At 33.4% G+C, this 18,927-nt stretch overlaps 3 protein-coding genes across 3 annotated transcripts; 1 reads left to right on the top strand and 2 right to left on the bottom strand.

The window, feature by feature from the left end:
* Nucleotides 1-1,026: 1,026 nt before the first annotated feature.
* Nucleotides 1,027-6,679, bottom strand: LOC100142164 (neurogenic locus protein delta). The gene is made up of 6 exons (XM_008194091.3): nucleotides 6,545-6,679; nucleotides 6,196-6,493; nucleotides 3,925-4,116; nucleotides 1,653-1,713; nucleotides 1,464-1,594; nucleotides 1,027-1,413 (listed from the first exon to the last, which is right to left on the bottom strand). The coding sequence occupies exons 1-6, from the start codon at nucleotides 6,623-6,625 to the stop codon at nucleotides 1,181-1,183; spliced, it is 996 nt and encodes a 331-aa protein (XP_008192313.2). The 5' UTR covers nucleotides 6,626-6,679; the 3' UTR covers nucleotides 1,027-1,180.
* Nucleotides 6,680-6,831: 152 nt separating this feature from the next.
* Nucleotides 6,832-17,500, bottom strand: LOC100141961 (uncharacterized). The gene is made up of 15 exons (XM_015979501.2): nucleotides 17,185-17,500; nucleotides 16,878-17,080; nucleotides 16,612-16,789; nucleotides 16,442-16,556; nucleotides 14,103-14,352; nucleotides 13,011-13,163; nucleotides 12,744-12,965; nucleotides 12,523-12,696; nucleotides 10,910-11,059; nucleotides 10,670-10,856; nucleotides 10,505-10,619; nucleotides 10,199-10,448; nucleotides 7,558-7,713; nucleotides 7,290-7,511; nucleotides 6,832-6,992 (listed from the first exon to the last, which is right to left on the bottom strand). The coding sequence occupies exons 2-15, from the start codon at nucleotides 17,031-17,033 to the stop codon at nucleotides 6,834-6,836; spliced, it is 2,487 nt and encodes an 828-aa protein (XP_015834987.2). The 5' UTR covers nucleotides 17,034-17,080; nucleotides 17,185-17,500; the 3' UTR covers nucleotides 6,832-6,833.
* LOC107397835 (uncharacterized) lies at nucleotides 13,163-14,201 on the top strand. The gene is made up of 4 exons (XM_015979503.2): nucleotides 13,163-13,496; nucleotides 13,541-13,702; nucleotides 13,746-13,898; nucleotides 13,944-14,201. The coding sequence occupies exons 1-4, from the start codon at nucleotides 13,446-13,448 to the stop codon at nucleotides 14,094-14,096; spliced, it is 519 nt and encodes a 172-aa protein (XP_015834989.2). The 5' UTR covers nucleotides 13,163-13,445; the 3' UTR covers nucleotides 14,097-14,201.
* Nucleotides 17,501-18,927: the final 1,427 nt, after the last annotated feature.

The following is an 18,927-nucleotide window of genomic DNA, read 5'->3' on the forward strand; positions in this document are numbered from 1 at the left end:
CAAGCAAAATGCGTGCATTTAAAGGAAAAAACAAATCACTTCTTGTTTTTACACAAAAAATTAATGCAAATCAAACCAAAATACTTTTATTGCATGAAATATTAACAATTTAGTCCTCGAAACCATCTTGAAATTCGCTTGCGATAATCGGCCAATACATTCGCTTTGAAATTTTTTGTCTATGCATTATCTTTGCCTTTTTATTGGTTGAGCGCATTGAAAAGGCATGACTCAGATTGGATTTCGGGCTGACTCCACCCAGTTAAATTCAAGTAAGTTACGAATAAAAATATTTATCTTATTTTTTAGCCCGTATTTCAAGAACGCTTAACTGTATAACAATTATAAAGCTTAATTCAGAAAGTTGAACATAAATGTACTTTAAATTGATTAATATATAACCAACTATACACTAGTGTATATATAGATACGTAGCTACCTTTTCTTTCTCTATCCAAATTCGTCATCAAAACACTATAATTTTTGTAATTAAGTTTTTAATTAAGCCAATTATTTTTTTTATTAGGTGTAAACGTTTTATTTGTTTGTATACAATATTAAAAATGTTATTGGCTGTATAACACAAATCCTCAATAAACACATTTAAAAGAAACTTTATTGAATATTAACTGAGTTAAATTTATTAGATGTACCCCAAGCATTACAAAATTAAAAATACTAAATAAAGTAATAATAAAACTTATTTAACAATTATTAATATTTGCCTGAGCAGAAGCTTTGTTTTACTGGACGTGATCGTCACCTGTTGCAATAAATTCTAGTAAACAACAAATTTTTTATTTAGAGTTTTTATTATTACAAAAATTGCTGAAGAAAGTCATATTTTATCATCAATAAAAATATGTAATAAAAAACACTTATTTAACTATGACAATGATGTTGTGTTTGAGATAAATTAATTGTTTTTTTATAAACTTTGGTAGAATTAATTTATTTATTTTGTATTTAAAATAAAACCCTTCCTTTTAACTTCACTGATGATACATTTGAAAATCAGAAAACGTCTCAATTTTATGTTTTTATTACAGATAAAAGATGTAACAGTTTGCAATAAAAACGACAATAAATAATAATAAATTAGTGAGTGAATAAATATTGTGCTTCTATGGCCTCCAAGTCGTTGCTACGAATAATGAACGAAACCGTATCAAGTTCCTCGTTAGGTCTCATTATCCACCAAGAGCGGTTCGGTTTTTTGCTTCGTTTTGTTAAATCCTGCAACGGTGGTAGTTGTGGGCGTCTTAACGGTGGTGGAAAATTCAGATTGTTCGCAATTTTTTCCCCATGTACCTTCCCGACACAGACACTTGTAATTGCCGTCATTCTTTGTGAGCGAAACACATTTCGCCCCATTTTTACACGTGTCAGGATTAGTTTCGCAGTAGTTCAGTTCTGGAAAATACCGATAAGGATCGATAAAAGATAATTGTTTTAAACTTTACCTTCATCGCAGAGCATCCCTCCCCAACCCTTCTTGCAATTACACTCCCACGGTCTCGTGCAATTGCCGTTCACGCAGCCTGGGTAAGGATAACATTTCTCACAATTATTTCCCCACCAACCCACTTTGCATCTGCAAATAATCGATGTAATGAATCACATTTTGAATTATTTCTTTCGGGTGACCTCACCGACACTCGCCCGGTTTCCTGCAGTATCCGCGCTCCTTGTGGCACGTCTTCGAACAGATTGCTAAAAATTGTATTTATTAAATTTAATTTTCAAGTCCAGCTAAAGTATGGAACCCACCGATTTTTGCCTAAACTATTGAAAAAATGGCTAGTACACTAAAAATCTTTTTAATTTTGAGCTGCTTTTTATAATCAAAATTTTGAGGGTGTAATTAACATAAATGATCAAAATTTAAGTCAGCGTCAGTCTTTCTGGGAGGTATTCGTCTGAAAATGTTGACAATAAAAATTGATTGTTATTTTTACAACTCTAGGCCAAAATTGAAGTAATTCTAACGAAACAATGCGCTGACATATAGTTGTAAAAGCAATTAAGATAATAATTTTTTTGAAACAGGAAAATACAATGTTGTTTTTGCAAAAAATAACCATGAGCTATCTGAAAGTCGAAACCTCAATATAAGTGCTCTAATAAAATCAAGGACTAACAGAAAAAAATTGTCATAGCAAAGTGAATTGTCATTTACCCTTTTCACGAAACAATCATTGTCGCAAAAACATTTTGGAAAATTTTAAAAGAGAGAAATTGTTGCGTTTGTTCTCCTGTCTATATATTAACAGGTTAACACCAAAATAACCACAGTGCTTCCAATATTTTTGTAAACAGATCAACAAAAAAAATGCTTTTTGTATCTGTTACGGCTAATGTGTAAATATGGCCAATTTGTGAACTATTATTAAAAAATTCATAACTCAAAAACTAAAAGTCGTAGAGCAAAACGGTTTATATCGGTGAATTCTACGGCTCATTTTGGATAATAATACCATCATTTTTACAACCCGAGCTTAGTCGAGAACTTATTTAAAAACTTAGGTTAATTTGAAAAAATGGTGGATGCGCCGAGTTATTTATTAAAAAATTCATAACTCAAAAACTAAAAGTCGTAGAGCAAAACGGTTTATATCAGTAAATTCTACGGCTTATTTTGCATAATATACCATCATTTTTACAACCCGAGCTTAGTCGAAAACTTATTTAAAAACTTAAATTAATTTGAAAAAATGGTGGATGCGCAAAGTAATTTATTAAAAATTTATAACTCAAAAACTAAAAGTCGTAGAACAAAACGGTTTATTTCAGTGAATTCTACGGCGTACTATGCCATTTTTTACAACCCAAGCTTAGTCGAGAAATTATTTAAAAACTTAGGTTAATTTGAAAAATGGTGGATGCGCCAAGTTATTTATTAAAAAATTCATAACTCAAAAACCAAATGCCGTAGAGCAAAACGGTTGGTTTCAAGGAATTACACGTCAAATTTTACCATCTAAACTTTTAGTTTCGTCGTAATCGCCGTTTAAAAATGGAACAAAGTAAAATTTGTAACCATTTTTTTTGTTTTTTTTCAGAAATTGTAAGACTTAAAGCAAAACGGTTTGTTCCATTTAGTTTCACGGCTCATTCTACGTATAATACGTACCAATATTTCACAAAATTTAAAATTTTGAATTTTTTGCCAATAATTTTATTGAGTAATACACTAATCTTCAAAAAAATAATTAGATAGCTATTTATTAGAAACTGCAGTTTTAACTAAAATAGCGGCTAGTTTACAAACTAGCCAAGAATCTTGGCTAATTTACTTGAAAAACAACAGTTGGATATGAAAACCAAACTTTCTTGAAATACAAAATAACCAATGCTTAGGCATAGTTTACAAACTAACCAACTGGCAAACATCTAAGTGGTAACGTCTTCGTTGAGAAAGAGTTACATAAGAGAAAGCCAAATGTCGAAATTAATTTTTTTTTAATTTATTGTGTGTCGAGTCGTTTTCTTTAAAAAAAATAATTTGTGTGAAACAATGAATCATAATGTTTTTTTGTTGCGGAATGTATTTAATTTATTTATTTTGATTTTTTAAATTTTATTTACTTTATTTATATTACTTTATTTTCTTTATTTTATTTTATTTATTTTATTTATTTTATTTATTTTATTTATTTTATTTATTTTATTTATTTTATTTATTTTATTTATTTTATTTATTTTATTTATTTTATTTATTTTATTTATTTTATTTATTTTATTTATTTCATTTATTTTATTTATTTTATACATTTATTTTTAACAGCATTTTGATCAATAAAATAAAATTGTATTTTTGAAAACTGATCACATTTTTAACAGTCTAACTCATGTACTAATTATTTTTTTCTCAAAGTAAATAGTAAAAAGCTTGTTTTCCCGACAATTAGGGTTTTTGCTTACGAGTCTGGCACAAAATCCCGGTGTATCCGGGCAGGCATTTGCATTCCAGAGGCTTGTCGCAGTATCCGTGCTGACATCCTGGCAGGACCTGGCAGTCCTTGCAGTTTCGTCCTGCCCAGCCCAGGCGACATCTGCATTCGCCAGGACTGTCGCAATAACCCCTCGTTGAGTGGCAATCCAAACGACAGATCGCTGAAAAATTGTAAATAAAAATGAAGTAAAAGTGAAACATTTTCTAATAAGTGTCTAGCACTGCCTACGAGAATGATATTTACGAACAGCCACAAGCGAGAGAATTTCCGCTTCACCTATTTACTTTTCTAAATCGTTAGTTGAAATAATTTAGTTTCGCACTCTTGAAGCGAGAGAATTACTACAAAAAATCAATGGTGTAGTTCACACCACATCCTGTGGTCTAAATATTGTATCAGTTCAGTAATTGTTGTAGAGAACGAGGGTTGATTGCGTGTAAGCATTGAGAGTCATTTGCTGATTAAGATTTTAAGTCTTTAATTAAGGGGAGTGGCCGATCGAAGCTTTTATGATTACACATGAATAAAAAGCCAAATCAATATATTCCCAAGAAGAAATTAATTCCGACATGAATTATTCCCAGATTTAATAAACTGGGAAACGACATACTTTCTATACATTCTTGAGAAGTTTTCAAGTCCAGCCATGAATTTTTTGTTCCTTGCAATTTTTAATTTGGCGATAGCTTGTGTCCATTTAAATTCCTCAGCTAGATTGAAACTCGATCGGATGTTTTAAATTGGAATCGATAATCAATTATTTCCCGTGAGACGAGCAATCTTAACAGTTTTAATTCGTGTGTAGTGTTCGGGGAAATCGATTATAGTGCAGGCTTATCAAATTTTAATCTACTTCAAACAGTACTCTCGTTCGTGTGGTTCGAAAATCAATTACTGCCTTTCCGTGTTTGTGGCTTAATTTAATTACAAATCAAAAGTTTTAAAGATCCTAAATTCCCAGAATACCTCACTAGCACACGCGGAGAAATGGAAGAAATGCATGACTATAAACCAATTTTCTCTTTAGTTATCAGATCAGTTACTTCCTCGAGATTTTTCCGGTGGCGTATTGTATGCAAATTCATTTACACCATCGGTTAATTCATGAATTAAATACTCATAATTGTGTGAATTAATAATGCAGAATTTCTAAAAAAATAGGTAATAATTCTGCTTAATATCCAGTTCTTATCCAACTTGTGGCAAAGATAAAAACGTAACAGAAAATTTTATACCTTCTAAATAATAAATTCTGTAAAAATTGTTTTTAATAAAATTATGTCCAGAAGGTTTAAGCATTCGAAAATTACTAGTAGGTGACTCAAAGTAGATAACAGTTATTAATAATACGAGTGCGTTTACGTGTTTTCATAAGTGTTATTTGCATAAGTGTTTTAAAATAGTGAAAACATTAATTTAAAACACGTTGCTATGAGAAGCGTGTTTTAAAATAGTGAAAACGTTGCTATCGAAATGGTGTTTTAAAATAATGTTTATTATTTCGAATTCAAGTATTAAAAAAAAGGCACGAAAATGTTACCAACAAAAATTAATGATTAATGTAATTATTTGTTACGACCGGAAAAAGGCGGATTATAGGTCGCAAAATAATTAAAAAAAGGCCAGATTTTCTCAAGGTTTTCTCTGATTTTTCACGACATTGATTTCTCGAGGTTACTAGAAAACATAATAACTCAAACTGATTTTTTTGAAAGTTTTTTATTTAGATCTAAAATACATGAAAGTACTGGAATTTGTTACTGGAGTTTTATAAATAAAATTTCGAGCTTTTAAGGTCTTTAATTTAGTAATTTTAGGTCAAAAGAAACAAGTGGGCAACAAGTCAGTTAAATATTTATACAAGTACATATGTCTCGAAAAATTATTTGTTTGTCTTGGTATTAGATACTATTATTAAAGCTATACTTCGATCGAGACCCTGATACAAAAAATTACTTCATGTTTCAAAGTTAAAACAATACATTTTCTCGTTTTGTAGCTAACAAACGATTGTGTAATTCCAGGTATGCGTGGAGTTATTGTCGCTTTTTTCTGTGTAACTATATTATTACCATTTATTTTTATTGTGTATCATTTATTGCATTATAATGTATACTTTTACTAAACGAAAAATTACCCATTGCTTTGAAAGAAAAACACTCATAATTATAGTGAGCCAGAAGCTAGTCATTTATTTAAATTCTCCATCACACAAAGGTTTTGTTATTCTAACACTCACGTTCTGAACAAAAGATCCCATCCCATCCCTCGTGGCAGATGCACTCAAAGCTCACATTGCAATAGCCATGCTGACACCCGGGCAAAGGAATGCATTTATTGCACTTTTCACCGAAATACCCCAACTTGCACAAACATTCCCCCGGCCTGTTGCAGTATCCTTGCAGCGGATCGCATCCAGGCCGGCATTTGGGCACATCGCACAAATCCCCGGTCCATCCTGGCAGACATTTCACCTCCCCATCGTCGTCACACACATAATGCGAATGCTCATTTTGCGAAGTGGGTAATTCGCAAGCCTTCACTCAAACAAATCAGAAAAATAACGGTAAAAGCATCGATTTGAATACCTGTTTCTTCCATTTGGGCACGTAACGGGCGGACAAAACACACGGCACACAAAGCACGAAAAGGACGAAAACGCTTTTCATGGTGATTCCATCAATCACTGATGGGTTTCCAGACGGTTCTGCGACGACCGTGAACTTGATAGTAAAGGTAGTCGATGACCTCCTTAATATCCAGTTCCTCTTGTAACTGTTAAGTCATGACGTTCTCAAGAAGTGCACAACGAGGACAAGTTACGAGACTTATTGTTAACGCACTGTAACGGCAACTTGCCAAGGGATAATAAAACGACTAACTGTTAACGAATTTATTTAAAACTTGAACTAAGTCATCATAAACAAGGCTTCGGGCGTGTCTTCCGTAAACAAAGTCGATGTGGTTGAACACCTCCACGTTCTTCAAGCCGAATCTCGCCTCCTCCGAAAGGTGGTTCCACAAGTTCACCGCGTCCTAGAACACAAAGGTGGTAACTTTGCCCGTTACTTTGCCAACAATCCATAATTTTTAAATAAATGTTACATTTATCATGACCGACTGTCAGACTCTAAATACCGTAACACCTATTAAATAATAACAACAACAATAGATCAGCTAGACATGCGTGTGTGTTGTCAAGGATATGACTTTTCTTCGAACGTGCACCACATTTTTACTGCTAACACCTTTAATTAATATGACTTAAAGACTCCAAGGGGTGCCCGCATTAATAAAGCACACACATTTTTACTTTCAACTTCCTTCACTTACTGGTGCTGTCGTAGCCCAATCCGACGAGCTGTAGATAATATACACAGGAACTTGAATCTTCTTTATGTCATACTCTGGCGGTTCCTCCGTCCCGTAGTACAGGACATTCCTATCAACGTAGTTATATTTCCTGAAATTTCCCAGAACCAAGTCAGCAGCATGGTTCAAAATCTTCAACGCTGTTCCCCCCGGAAGCTGGTTGAAATAAACCGGGATCATTTCCTGCAACCGCCGTTAGTTTTACGAAAAAATTGCCTCTATTTATTACAGGTCCAAAATCGGTATGTGGGCCGTAGAACAAATTGTAGAGTTGCAAGCAGAACTGCATCAGAGGCGGTGACTCCAAACATAGAGTGTCGGTGAGCACCTTCAACGGTTGGGCTTGAGAAACAATCCGGAACATTTCCAATTCGCCAACAATGTTCTGCGGAAGAAGGTGCATTATGGAAATTAATTCCTGTTGCGTTCAATTACGTATGGAAATTGTAGCATACGTACGGCACGCACAGATTGTTTCAGTGAATGTAGCGCTGGTTTTAATTCAATGTTAGAAAAAATTTGCATAAGGTAAAGAGCATTCGTGGATTTTGCGATCGGAAATTGATTAGGGGGCATGATCATGTAATTATGTTTTAATCGGTGGTAATCAGATACAAATTGTCGGCTCGTGAAGGTGAAGATTGATATCTAATCTTGTTTTACTTATGTAATAAGTGAGAAAAATTGGCGTGTGCCGGGAACACCTGTATTGCAGGAAAACATGAAAAAGTGGAAAAAGGCGTAATTGGAGGTAATTTTACTTAAATAATAAATCAGATCGGTTATTTCCTTAAATGGAGTTCTCGTGATTTTATTGTATGCAAATTAATAACAGATATTCTATTAATTAAACCAGAGCAAATTGTCTAACAAAAAATATGATTTAAATGGAAGTTATGATTATTGGTTACGTACTACTAACAGAATTGCTCACTTTGCAAGTAATACAAGTAATACTACTATTTATTTATTAAAAATTATTTTATAATTTTTATCATAAATATTTTATTATCTGTTCTCAATACTATACGAACTTGAAACATTTCACTAGAAGTTTACAAGGTGAGTATATTTTTACTGTTTCTCAAAAACTAATAATCACAGAATTCAACGTTTGCTCGCAAATACTTTATTAATTCTTATCAATACATGTACATTTTTCCAAAATTTTTTAAAATAATTCTTTATAATTTAAAATTAATTAATTATTTAATCGCAAGCCTCAAAAAATAATTAATTACATGGAAAAATTAAAAACTAAATACAGTAGTTTTAGAGCCAGCAAAAGTTTTTGAAAGAATTTTTTGCTCAAAACATCACTTAAGAAAGTCTGGTTTTAAAATCATAAAACTTCAATTTGTTAATCCTTTGTAGTTATTAATAATACGAGTGCGAAAACACAAGCTTAAAGAACTGTCGTTATGCAACGAGCGTATACGAGTTACATACCTAAACACCCGAAAATTTTAAGCGTTTATAGAGTTTATAATCTAGGATTCAGATATTAAAAAGAAAACTTAAAGTGTTACCAACAAAAATTATATTAGTCTTTATTAATATTAATATTTTAAATTAATTATTTCTATTTATTTAATATTTACATATTTAACATTAATATGCATTTGATCACGATTTAAAGTATGCCTTTTTAATTGTAACTGTATTTTTTTACAAAAGTTCCAAATAAAAAAGTTTGAGTCAAATATATTTTCAAGATTTGGGACAAACTCTTGTTGCGCGATTTCGAATCTCTGATTAAATTTATTCTTGAATAAAATATGTAATCACTATTTTATTGTATAATTTTTTTTTATTTGCCTAAACTAATTTTTGTATTATTTTTAATTCATTTGAAACTATGCAGACTTTTACAAGAAAAATTTTTTTCCTGTATTTTTTACTTACGAAAAGTATTTATTTAATACCTATGAGTAGGTATGCCATAGATTCAAATAATGTTAAGTCATTTACTCGCGAGTTCAATGTATTACAATTTTTTATTTACATAATAATAGATCGATTTTTTAGAATAAAATTTTTTTTCTTATTTTATGAAAGGTTTTAAAATTTGGTTTAGGAAGATTAATAAAACATTGCTAAGGTTCACGTTATATTCCTAACACCTTTACACCCTTTTAATTTTTTATTGTCAATTTATTTTGTATTTTGTATTTATTTAGTACCTATGAGTAGGTATGCCATAGATTCAAATAATGTTAAGTCATTTACTCGCGAGTTCAATGTATTACAATTTTTTATTTACATAATAATAGATCGATTTTTTGGAATAAAATTTTTTTTCTTATTTTATGAAAGGTTTTAAAATTTGGTTTAGGAAGATTAATAAAACATTGCTAAGGTTCACGTTATATTCCTAACACCTTTACACCCTTTTAATTTTTTATTGTCAATTAGTCATTTGTTTTGATGAGAAGGAAATTACTGATAAAATTGAGAAAATCAAGAAAAATTAAAGAAACTCAAAAAAATCCAAAATAATCAAAACAAAAAAATCTAATAATGTAGGTACAAAATTCTAATTCCATTGAGACAAATTTTCAAAAATTGTTTTTGTTGTAAAAAAATATTTAATTTTACAGTTAAATGCAGAAAATAGTTTTTTTAGATGAAAGTAACTTGACCTGTGTTGCTGATTATGAAATTAAAAGTTAAATATACAAACTAAAAAAGTCCGAAATGTTTTACCTTTAGAACATTTCACAAAGTAACAATAAAAATATTTCAAAATTGTTAACAGAAATGACTGAATTTTTTCTTGTAGAAATAGTCTCTTTAGCAATTTTCAAAGTTCGGTAGTTTATTTATTTAGCAATGAGTGAAAATAAAAATTAGGGAAAACAACCACTTACCATAATAGCGGCTCCAAAGGGTGCTGCCAGCCTGTAAGGCGACTTCATATTAGCCAGAGTATACGCTGGCGAAATCAGAACCATCATTCTGAGCGTCTCTTTCGCAACTTCTGGAAACTCCGCTGCATACATTAGAGACAAAGTGGTGCCTAACGAATGCCCAATGTAAATAATTTTGCCATCGGGGTCAGTATTTGCTAAAATCGTGTTAAACGAAGCTGGGAAATCGTACGCCACGATTTCGTCCATACTAAAACCTTTTTGATAATCTGGACGTAATTCAAATGGGTTTAAAAGACTTAATACCTATGGTCCCAGTAATCTTGCTGATACACTGTTTTATTGATGTGCGTTTCTGAATACTGTGTTCCTCTATAATTCCCCAACCAGACATCATACCCCGCATCGGCCAACACAAACGCTAAAATTAATTCGTGAATGGCGTTCGCGAGGGGTTAATTATTGAATTACCCAGAGAGTTCCTCTTCAAGCCTACAAAGTAGGCACAAGTTGCCACGAGGCCGTGTTGGAGATAAACCGGATATTTCAGGGCTTTGGGGTTTTTAGAGGGAATCCGGAACATCGTTAGGATAAATCCATCGGCAGTTGGGACTCTGTACTCGATGACGGGATAACCGTTAAGGCGTATAACAGTGGGCTGAATTAAATTCGCGACTTAAAAGGGCGCCAAATGCGGGGAAAAATACTCACGACGTCGAATTCTGCCGTGAAGTCGTACCAACAATTCGAGTTGTTCCTCATCGTGTAGTAATCCTCAAAAGTCGGACAGACATTGTTGTATTCACTTAAACTGTTTTGGATCAAACACCCTAGTAGCACTATCACTAAGAACATGTTGGGTTAGTTTCATTGCACTTTACTGGTGAATTATTTTCTGAGGCATTTATAAGCTCGGATTGGACCTTGACATAATGAATATTTAACCAGGATAGGTAGGAAAACGAATTTAGAGAGAGCACTACACCCTTTACTTTACCGTTGAATGCATTTCATTTAACACAATTAAATGACTAATAATCACTATTCTGGTAAATTTACCCAAAGAAATATACCATGGAGGTAGCCTTGAAGTCATGCGATGATTGATTTGCTGGCAAACACGAGGAAAGCACAAGAAGTGCGAATTTTTTTGGCCAAATTTTTGGGACACCTTCCCTTTTACCAAATTGACGGAAACGCATCTAGGTAATTTATTCACAGTAATGTAATTTGATAAATTAATAATTCTAATTATTGACACGATTTGCATAATTGGATTGAGAGATACTGGCGTCATGTGGCATACGAAATCCGTTTTGAAATCCCATAACCGACATACGCATTTTTGTGCCTTTGATTTTCAAAAATCAAAATATATTGTCTTCTCTAACTAGGTAGAACTCGACAAAGACATAAAAATGGCCAGAACTGGTTTACACTTTTGCAGTCTCCACCTGCAGTCTGGAAACGCGAAAAATGCGAATAACTCTGTTAGATAAGAGGCAACAATAACAAGATTTAGCAACTCATTTTTTGTTTATTATAATTTATTGAAACAAACAAATTAAAGTTATTCTTCGGGCCACCATAACGTCTTGTTTAAACTTTGTTCAATTATTTGATTACTTGTATAGTAACGCTTGTAATTCCATCAGAGTTAATTAATTTACAAGTTTTATCTGCAGATTTCTATACGGTGTCTTTATCAAACAATGCACTATTGGAAATAGCGCTTTTTATGGGTGTGTCTTTACCGTTTTGTCTGGTAAATACTTGTATTTTTAAATTTCTGCAAGCAATTAGGCTAGAAAGTAATCGAATTATTTCTTATAAAAATCTGAAATAAAGTGAGATCGTACGATAAGCTATTTGCAGCGTAACTTTGACTAATTACAAACGTTTTCGCTAAAATTTTGATTTGAGTGTTGCAATAGCGGAGATTGCTTCATTGTTAGTTTGAGAGTGATTTTCTTGTAACAAAGACCTTCTAGTGCAGTGAAAAACTGAAATTTAGTTGCACGGCTTTGGAATGTCCTTCCATTTCACTGCATTGCCAATGCAACGGTTAATCTTGATTAGAAATCAAAAAACAAAGACCACAAAGCAGAAACAACAAAACCGATCTCAATTTCCTTGAAGGAGAAAGTTAGCGGAAAAAAATTGCAGCTTGAGTGAGCTATTCCGAATTACCTAAACCGAAATTGACCTTAGCAAGGTTAAGGTGAGGTTTGTTGTTATTTTTTAAATGAAACGAATCGTAGCGAATAAAATATTTATTTACATAGAAATCTACAATAACAATAAGGTAGTAACACAGTTCATCACCGGAGGGGCGTTTTATTAGGAAAATTCTCAATCACTTGGAGGATTTTGTCGTGGACCAGAGTCTTTGCTTCTTTCCCGAAGAGAAAATCGAAGTGGTTGAACCTGAGGTTCGATATTTCATAAATACCGAACCTGGAAGCCGGTGGTAACGATCGGTACAAGTTGATTGCATCCTGTAATTACTTGAACAGTTAAGAGCCTCAAGTGTGAAAAACCTTACAGGTTTCGAAGTCGCCCAATCATGCGAGGCATAAAAAATAAAAACTGGTACTTCCACTCTGGAAATATTATACGACGGTGGTGTGGAATTACCATACATGAACAAATTTCTCCCACCGTAATCGAATTTTCTAAACTGGCCTCTTACAGCCTCCGATAGATAGGTAAGAGTTTTTAACGAAGTACCGCCCGGCAATTGGTTGAAAAGAACAGGGACTGTCTCCTGCCAAGCACATAATTAACCGTGGCCAAAAAAATTCTTATTTACCGGAGAGATCTGCGTGAAGGGCCCGAGAAACAGATTGACTAAGCTCAAGCAAAGAAGCATTAAAGACGGGGCTGCGAGACACGTGGGTCGAGTGAGTCGTCTCGCATATCCTCGAGAAAACACCTGAACAATGTTCAGGTTGTTGGAAAGGGACTGAAAAAGTGATTAATCTTTAATAATAATGCAATTAACGCAACCATTCATTTTCTTCTTTTAATACACGATACGTGTAATTCCAGTGGCGCGTGTCGGACTTGTAATTGTTTGTGTAAAATATTTCGCAATTTCGAAAAATATCAAACAATGATAAAAATCTGTGACAATTACCCGCGATAATTTACATTAAAAAAACATTAAAATTGTGATAAATTAGCGAAACGTGACATTTTTCAAAATGCTCTAAGCGCAGTTTAATAGTAACGTTTATTAAAAATAATGAAGTTTTTTACAGCGATCACAATTCTGCTCACTTGTTCTCTAGCCCAGGTATTTAAGACAATTTTAATAAGTGAATCACAAGAGTCTTTCAGGCAACCATAATTTTGAAAAACGAGTTTGCCAAGCTTGTAGAACATGACAATTCGTACATCAGAATTAACTCGTTTAAATTTTATAAAAAGAGCCGGACTTTGGCGGCCCTTAATGTGACGTACACGACACTGGAAGATATAAACTCGGACGAAGACATTAAGGTAATTATCGGTTGATTGGCACAGGTTTGATGGGCGTTTGTAGATCACTGTTGCCGCTCTCCAGTTTAAAGGTACAGAGTATAAGAAAACAGTGATTGATTTTGCTATAGGGATTTGTACGGTTTACAGGGCGAACAAGTTTGATTCCTTGAACCTCATCAAGGATTCGAACCTGAAAGAGTGTCCTTTCCCCAAGGTAACCATATTTTTGCGCGTGTAGCGTTTCAATTGTGTTTTTAAGGGTGACTATTACATTAATGACTTAGCTCCGACTGCTGATATGCTTCCGCCTTTTTTCCCTGAAGGTAAATGGATGCTGGACATTGCTTTTACCCACAAGAGTCGAGCCGTGGCTCGAGTGCACTGGATGCTGCAGATAATGAAGAAGATCTAGACTTACCAGCGCTGTCCTCATTAAAGGGAAAAACACCCGATACGGCGACCTCATATTATTTAGCTTGTATGCAGGAGCCATAAATATGAATAATTTAACAGTTTCTTTGGCATGTTCTTGATATTCACAAGCGTACATCATCGCAGCCGACGTTCCTAGCGAGTGCCCGATGTAGATAATCTTCCCTCTTTTCCACGTGTAATACCTGACTAAGTTCAGCATAGTCGGGACGTCGATCAGGGCAATTTCGTCGACTCTGGAAGAACGGTCTCGCATTAGCGTTTTACTTTCGACAAGGCTGTTTCGTTGCGAGATCCAAGAAAGTGGATAATAATCAACAAAAATAAGTAAATGTTATATTGGCGAAAAATCGAAACCGGCCTGGTTAATTACGCACATGAACTCGATTACAACATTTTGTGCAATTTCGGTTTTTTGAGCCAAACAAATCGGTGGATGTATTAGAAACTGTTCGATTTATGCAATTGAGAGTATGCACATGTGGAAAGGCGAGTCAGTGTCGCCTAAAAAATTGCTTTTTTACGCTCCAGTGTAGAAAGTGAAGTTGCGGAAATTCAGCTACTGGAAATGCTGATCTAAAAATTTTTACCACTCAGTCGAAAGTAGATTACTTGCTGTTTATAAGGCATACCGGAAGAACAATTGTTTCACGTATCGTTTCTAATAATCGTAGGTCGATTGTTCCACCGGAAAAATGCAAACTTTACCACGCAAGTTTATGGGATGTTGTGGGCACAATGCAACATTTCTTAGGCAATAATATTTGATAAGTGGCCCCAGGGAAAATTTAGTCTCCTTTCAAAAGATCAATAACTGCTGAATTTGAGTTAGTAGGGCGTATTGCAAGTGCATATTGAGTATTACCGAATTTTAAAATTTGCGACAAGTGGAGCGTGTGTCCCTAATTCAACTCTATTATTATTAATTGTGGTTTGTTTTTCAATTCCATTTGCACCTGTTCCGCGCTATTGCACAATTTTAAAGACTCGTGAATCCCATCTATTATTACGAACGTAATCAATAGAAATTAACTATTTAATTACGTTATCGCCATAACTGTTTATATATTATTTATCTAAAGGTGTCAAGGTTTCAATTGTTCACTATTCAAGCGGGTTCTTTCAATTTTTCCCAATTAAAACAACATGCGACTGAAATACGAAATCAATGTAACATAATTTAACACCTGTAACACGTAGTGTTCCAACGTTCCAGAATGTTGTGAGCACTTCCCGGTAATAAAACCATAGGTGTGTATTTTATCAATTTGCAACGTGTGACGAGAAAATCGGTTAATTTTTCCGCGGTTATAAATTTTATGATTGAAAGTTCTTCAAGTCACGCCTGATCGAGCATTCTGATTTATTATCATTTGCCGATTGGATACGATTAACAGTTAGTTGTCTTCTCTGGGTTTAAGAAAGTAGTAAAATTCCAAAATTACGACAAAACTAACTAGACCTTTTTGCCAATTAATGGTGAAATTTCTTGCAGCAAATTGACTTCACTTGTATTTTATGCAACAACTTTCAATTTTGTTGAAAAAACACTTTCGTTGTATTTTCCAACCACAATGTTTTCCGACAACTCCTTGATCATGCATTCCTGCATTTGCAGTTAAATGGTAATTTAAAAATTACCATTCGCTAATTTATCGATTTTGTGATTCTTTTTGAAAATGATTGATATCGCAGACCTTGCCGGTTACATTACCACCTTGTTCTCCTGACCTTAATCTTGTGGATCTTTCCTGCAAGGATGGATGGTTATTACTTGCCAAAGCCCACAAAGCATTTTTGTGAAATTAACATTTAAATTACTCTAATTAAATTTAAAATAAACACGGTAGTAAATGTAAGAAAACAAATAATCTTAAAAAGTCCAATAGGAACATAAAAAAGCAAGCGGCTAAATATGTTAATCAGCGACATTTAAAATAAAAGAACTGCTTAATTACGTATATTTTATTTTGACTAGAAATATGTTTCACTGAGCTTATTAGCAAACTGAATTTATAAAAAATTTGGCGCCTCTCCTCTCGTGTAATGATTGTTGTTTAATTGTTTTCCTTATTGCAATGAGTGAAATTAAATCCAGACACTTAAATAGCTACCCGTTAATTGACCGAACAAGTCAGTGGTGAAGACATTAATCTTATTTTCTGCAAATTATTTGATCCAATTAATTGCCATAATTACTACAGTAAAACGCCTTGATAGACCTTTTTGAGATTTAGTCGCACTAATTGGGTTACAAAATTACGACCAGATCGCGGTTTAATTAATTTAATTTCTTGGGCATTGGAGAATTTGTCTCGGACATACCCGTAGTTCCAGTAGTCCCTTTGGGTAATGTTCAAGTGCGTATGGCCTTCGGAGTATTCAGTGCCGCGATAATTGCCCAACCAAACATCATAGCCTGCGTCTGCGAGGAGAAAGGCTGCGAGAAATAATTGCACTTGTTCATGAAACAATAAATAGCGAGATTAATTTACCAAGGGAATGCTTTCCCATGCCGACAAAAATGCCCGAAGTGCTCTGGATGCCGTGTAGCATGAACACGGGCGCTTTTTGCTGCACACTCGGTATCCTGAAGACCGAGAGGATGTAGCCGTCTTTGGTCTGGACTTTGTATTCTATGAAGGGATAGCCAGATCTTCGTATAATCTCCGGCTGTTATGCAAGGAAAAACTGGTGAGTCGATGTGGGTCAATGGTAATTAAATGGTATCACTGGTTTGGTAGAAAGCATCTCGACTTACCACTTTGAGATCGGCGGCGAAGTTGTACCAACAGTTGGAGTTGTTCTTCATGGTTATATAATCCCGATAACTCGGACACACGTTATTGTCTTGACATAACGATGCTCTGAGCACACACGCTAGCAGAAGAAAGGTGAACACGTTATGGCACAACATTTTTCCAGGAGGCTATCCGTTTAACTGCACTCGAAGTACTTCTGATTCTGTTGAGTTTATAAGATATTCACTTTCTTCGGTACGACGTACAGATAATTATTTCTTTTAATTTCACTAGTTCACTGAACTATTATTATGAATAAATACCTACGCGAGTAACCCTTTCTACCAACTATGACTCGATTTGTTTTACTTCTTGTTGCTTTCTGCTGGCACAGAAAAAACGACAACATTGTTCCATTACGGTGCATTCCAAGACACCTCAAACTCGCGAGCCATGAACCACTTCAAGGTTTGCACAATTTCGATCGCCTCGCGAAACTGGCCTTTAAAAACTCTTTCAATTTTTCCCAAAAAGCTCATCAGTTCACTGAGAGAAAAGCTGCATGTTATGTCACTATTTTTTGCCGCTTAACAAGCATTTAAATATTTATTCCTTTTTCGGTTTGTCTTTTTTTAATTAGTATACTTATTTACAAAAATTTGGTTATCCAACAAATAATAACATAAATTATGGAATAGTAAAATGCGACTGTGGGGACACAAGTGACATAAGATACTTTTTTAATGAAAATAAATTAAGAGAAAATTTTCTCTATATATTGTAATAAAATTTTAGTCTCATTAGTCATATTTAGAACTGATCAATTATCTCTTACGTAAACTGATGCCAAAGCGTTTCATCATAATTACTTTATGTAAATCTAAGAAACTGGTATGTGCGTGTATGTGATCTCGAGATCAAAAACTGATTTATTACATAATTACTTCAGAGAGGAATTCATCACAGATGCATCGTTTGTGGTCGTATTGCCTCATCATAGTCATTAATCTTAATACCATTTAATTATGTAATTCGAAACTGCCTAAATCCTGGAAATTATTAAATTTCCTGTTACACTTAGTCCGAACGATTGGAAAAGACCAAAGTGCTAAAGATTGGGAAACACGAGGAAATAAATTTGTCTCTGGCTACAGAAATACAACTCGGTTACATAATTTATTTTATATTCATGTCTTTTTAAGCAATAAAATGGAGATTTCTGCAGACTGCGGCTAATAAATGACGTGCTTAAATATAAAAGCGAATTTTAGATTCGCCCGTGTTTTTATTAACATAAATATTGAATGTTCTGCAAGGAAAAATTTGCATCTCCTTTCTAAACCTGGTTATTTTCGCGAAATTTTTATTTAACTGTTGCTTTTTACTCTATTTGCTGATGATAATTTTTACATATTGTCATTATTGTAAAAACTTTTTCTTTGTTTGTTTTTATTATTTAAATTTTTATTATCACTAGAATTATTATAAATATAATTTATATTCTAGACATGTTATCCTTTACAATTAGGCTTAATTTGTTGTCCGATGAAATAATGAAGTCTCAAAAAACTTGTTTGCAATTCCTTGATAGGTATATGGGACAATTTCTTCAACCTTCACATCGGTGGTAATGTGTTCATTTATTTATTCATTACGTGGAAATTACTGTTATATTATAGAAACTCAAAGCTGTACTGTTGGTCACCTAAAGCTTAGTTTGAGTTAGATTTCCCCTCCTCATGCCTTATCCTAAGGCAACTTAAATCGTGAACGAAAATGTAAAAGCATATTTCGACTTTATGCAGCTGTGAAAAGAAATGTAATAAAAACAATATACGTATTTTAATATAAAAACTAATTTTATTTTGTTCATCCTACTCGTAGGTATGTCTTAACGAAAAAAAAAAAAAAGAAATTTGAAAGTAATTTATCGTAAAAATTTAAAACTCACTCTGTATGTCAAATATGCAGAAATTTTTTCACAAAATGTTGCCCATGTAAGAAACTTAAACAATAGTATAAAGTTAATACTATCCAACTCAATTGTTTTATCAACACTACATTATTGTG

Source organism: Tribolium castaneum, chromosome 9 (genome assembly GCF_031307605.1).
Source record: "Tribolium castaneum strain GA2 chromosome 9, icTriCast1.1, whole genome shotgun sequence".
NCBI lineage: Eukaryota > Metazoa > Arthropoda > Insecta > Coleoptera > Tenebrionidae > Tribolium > Tribolium castaneum.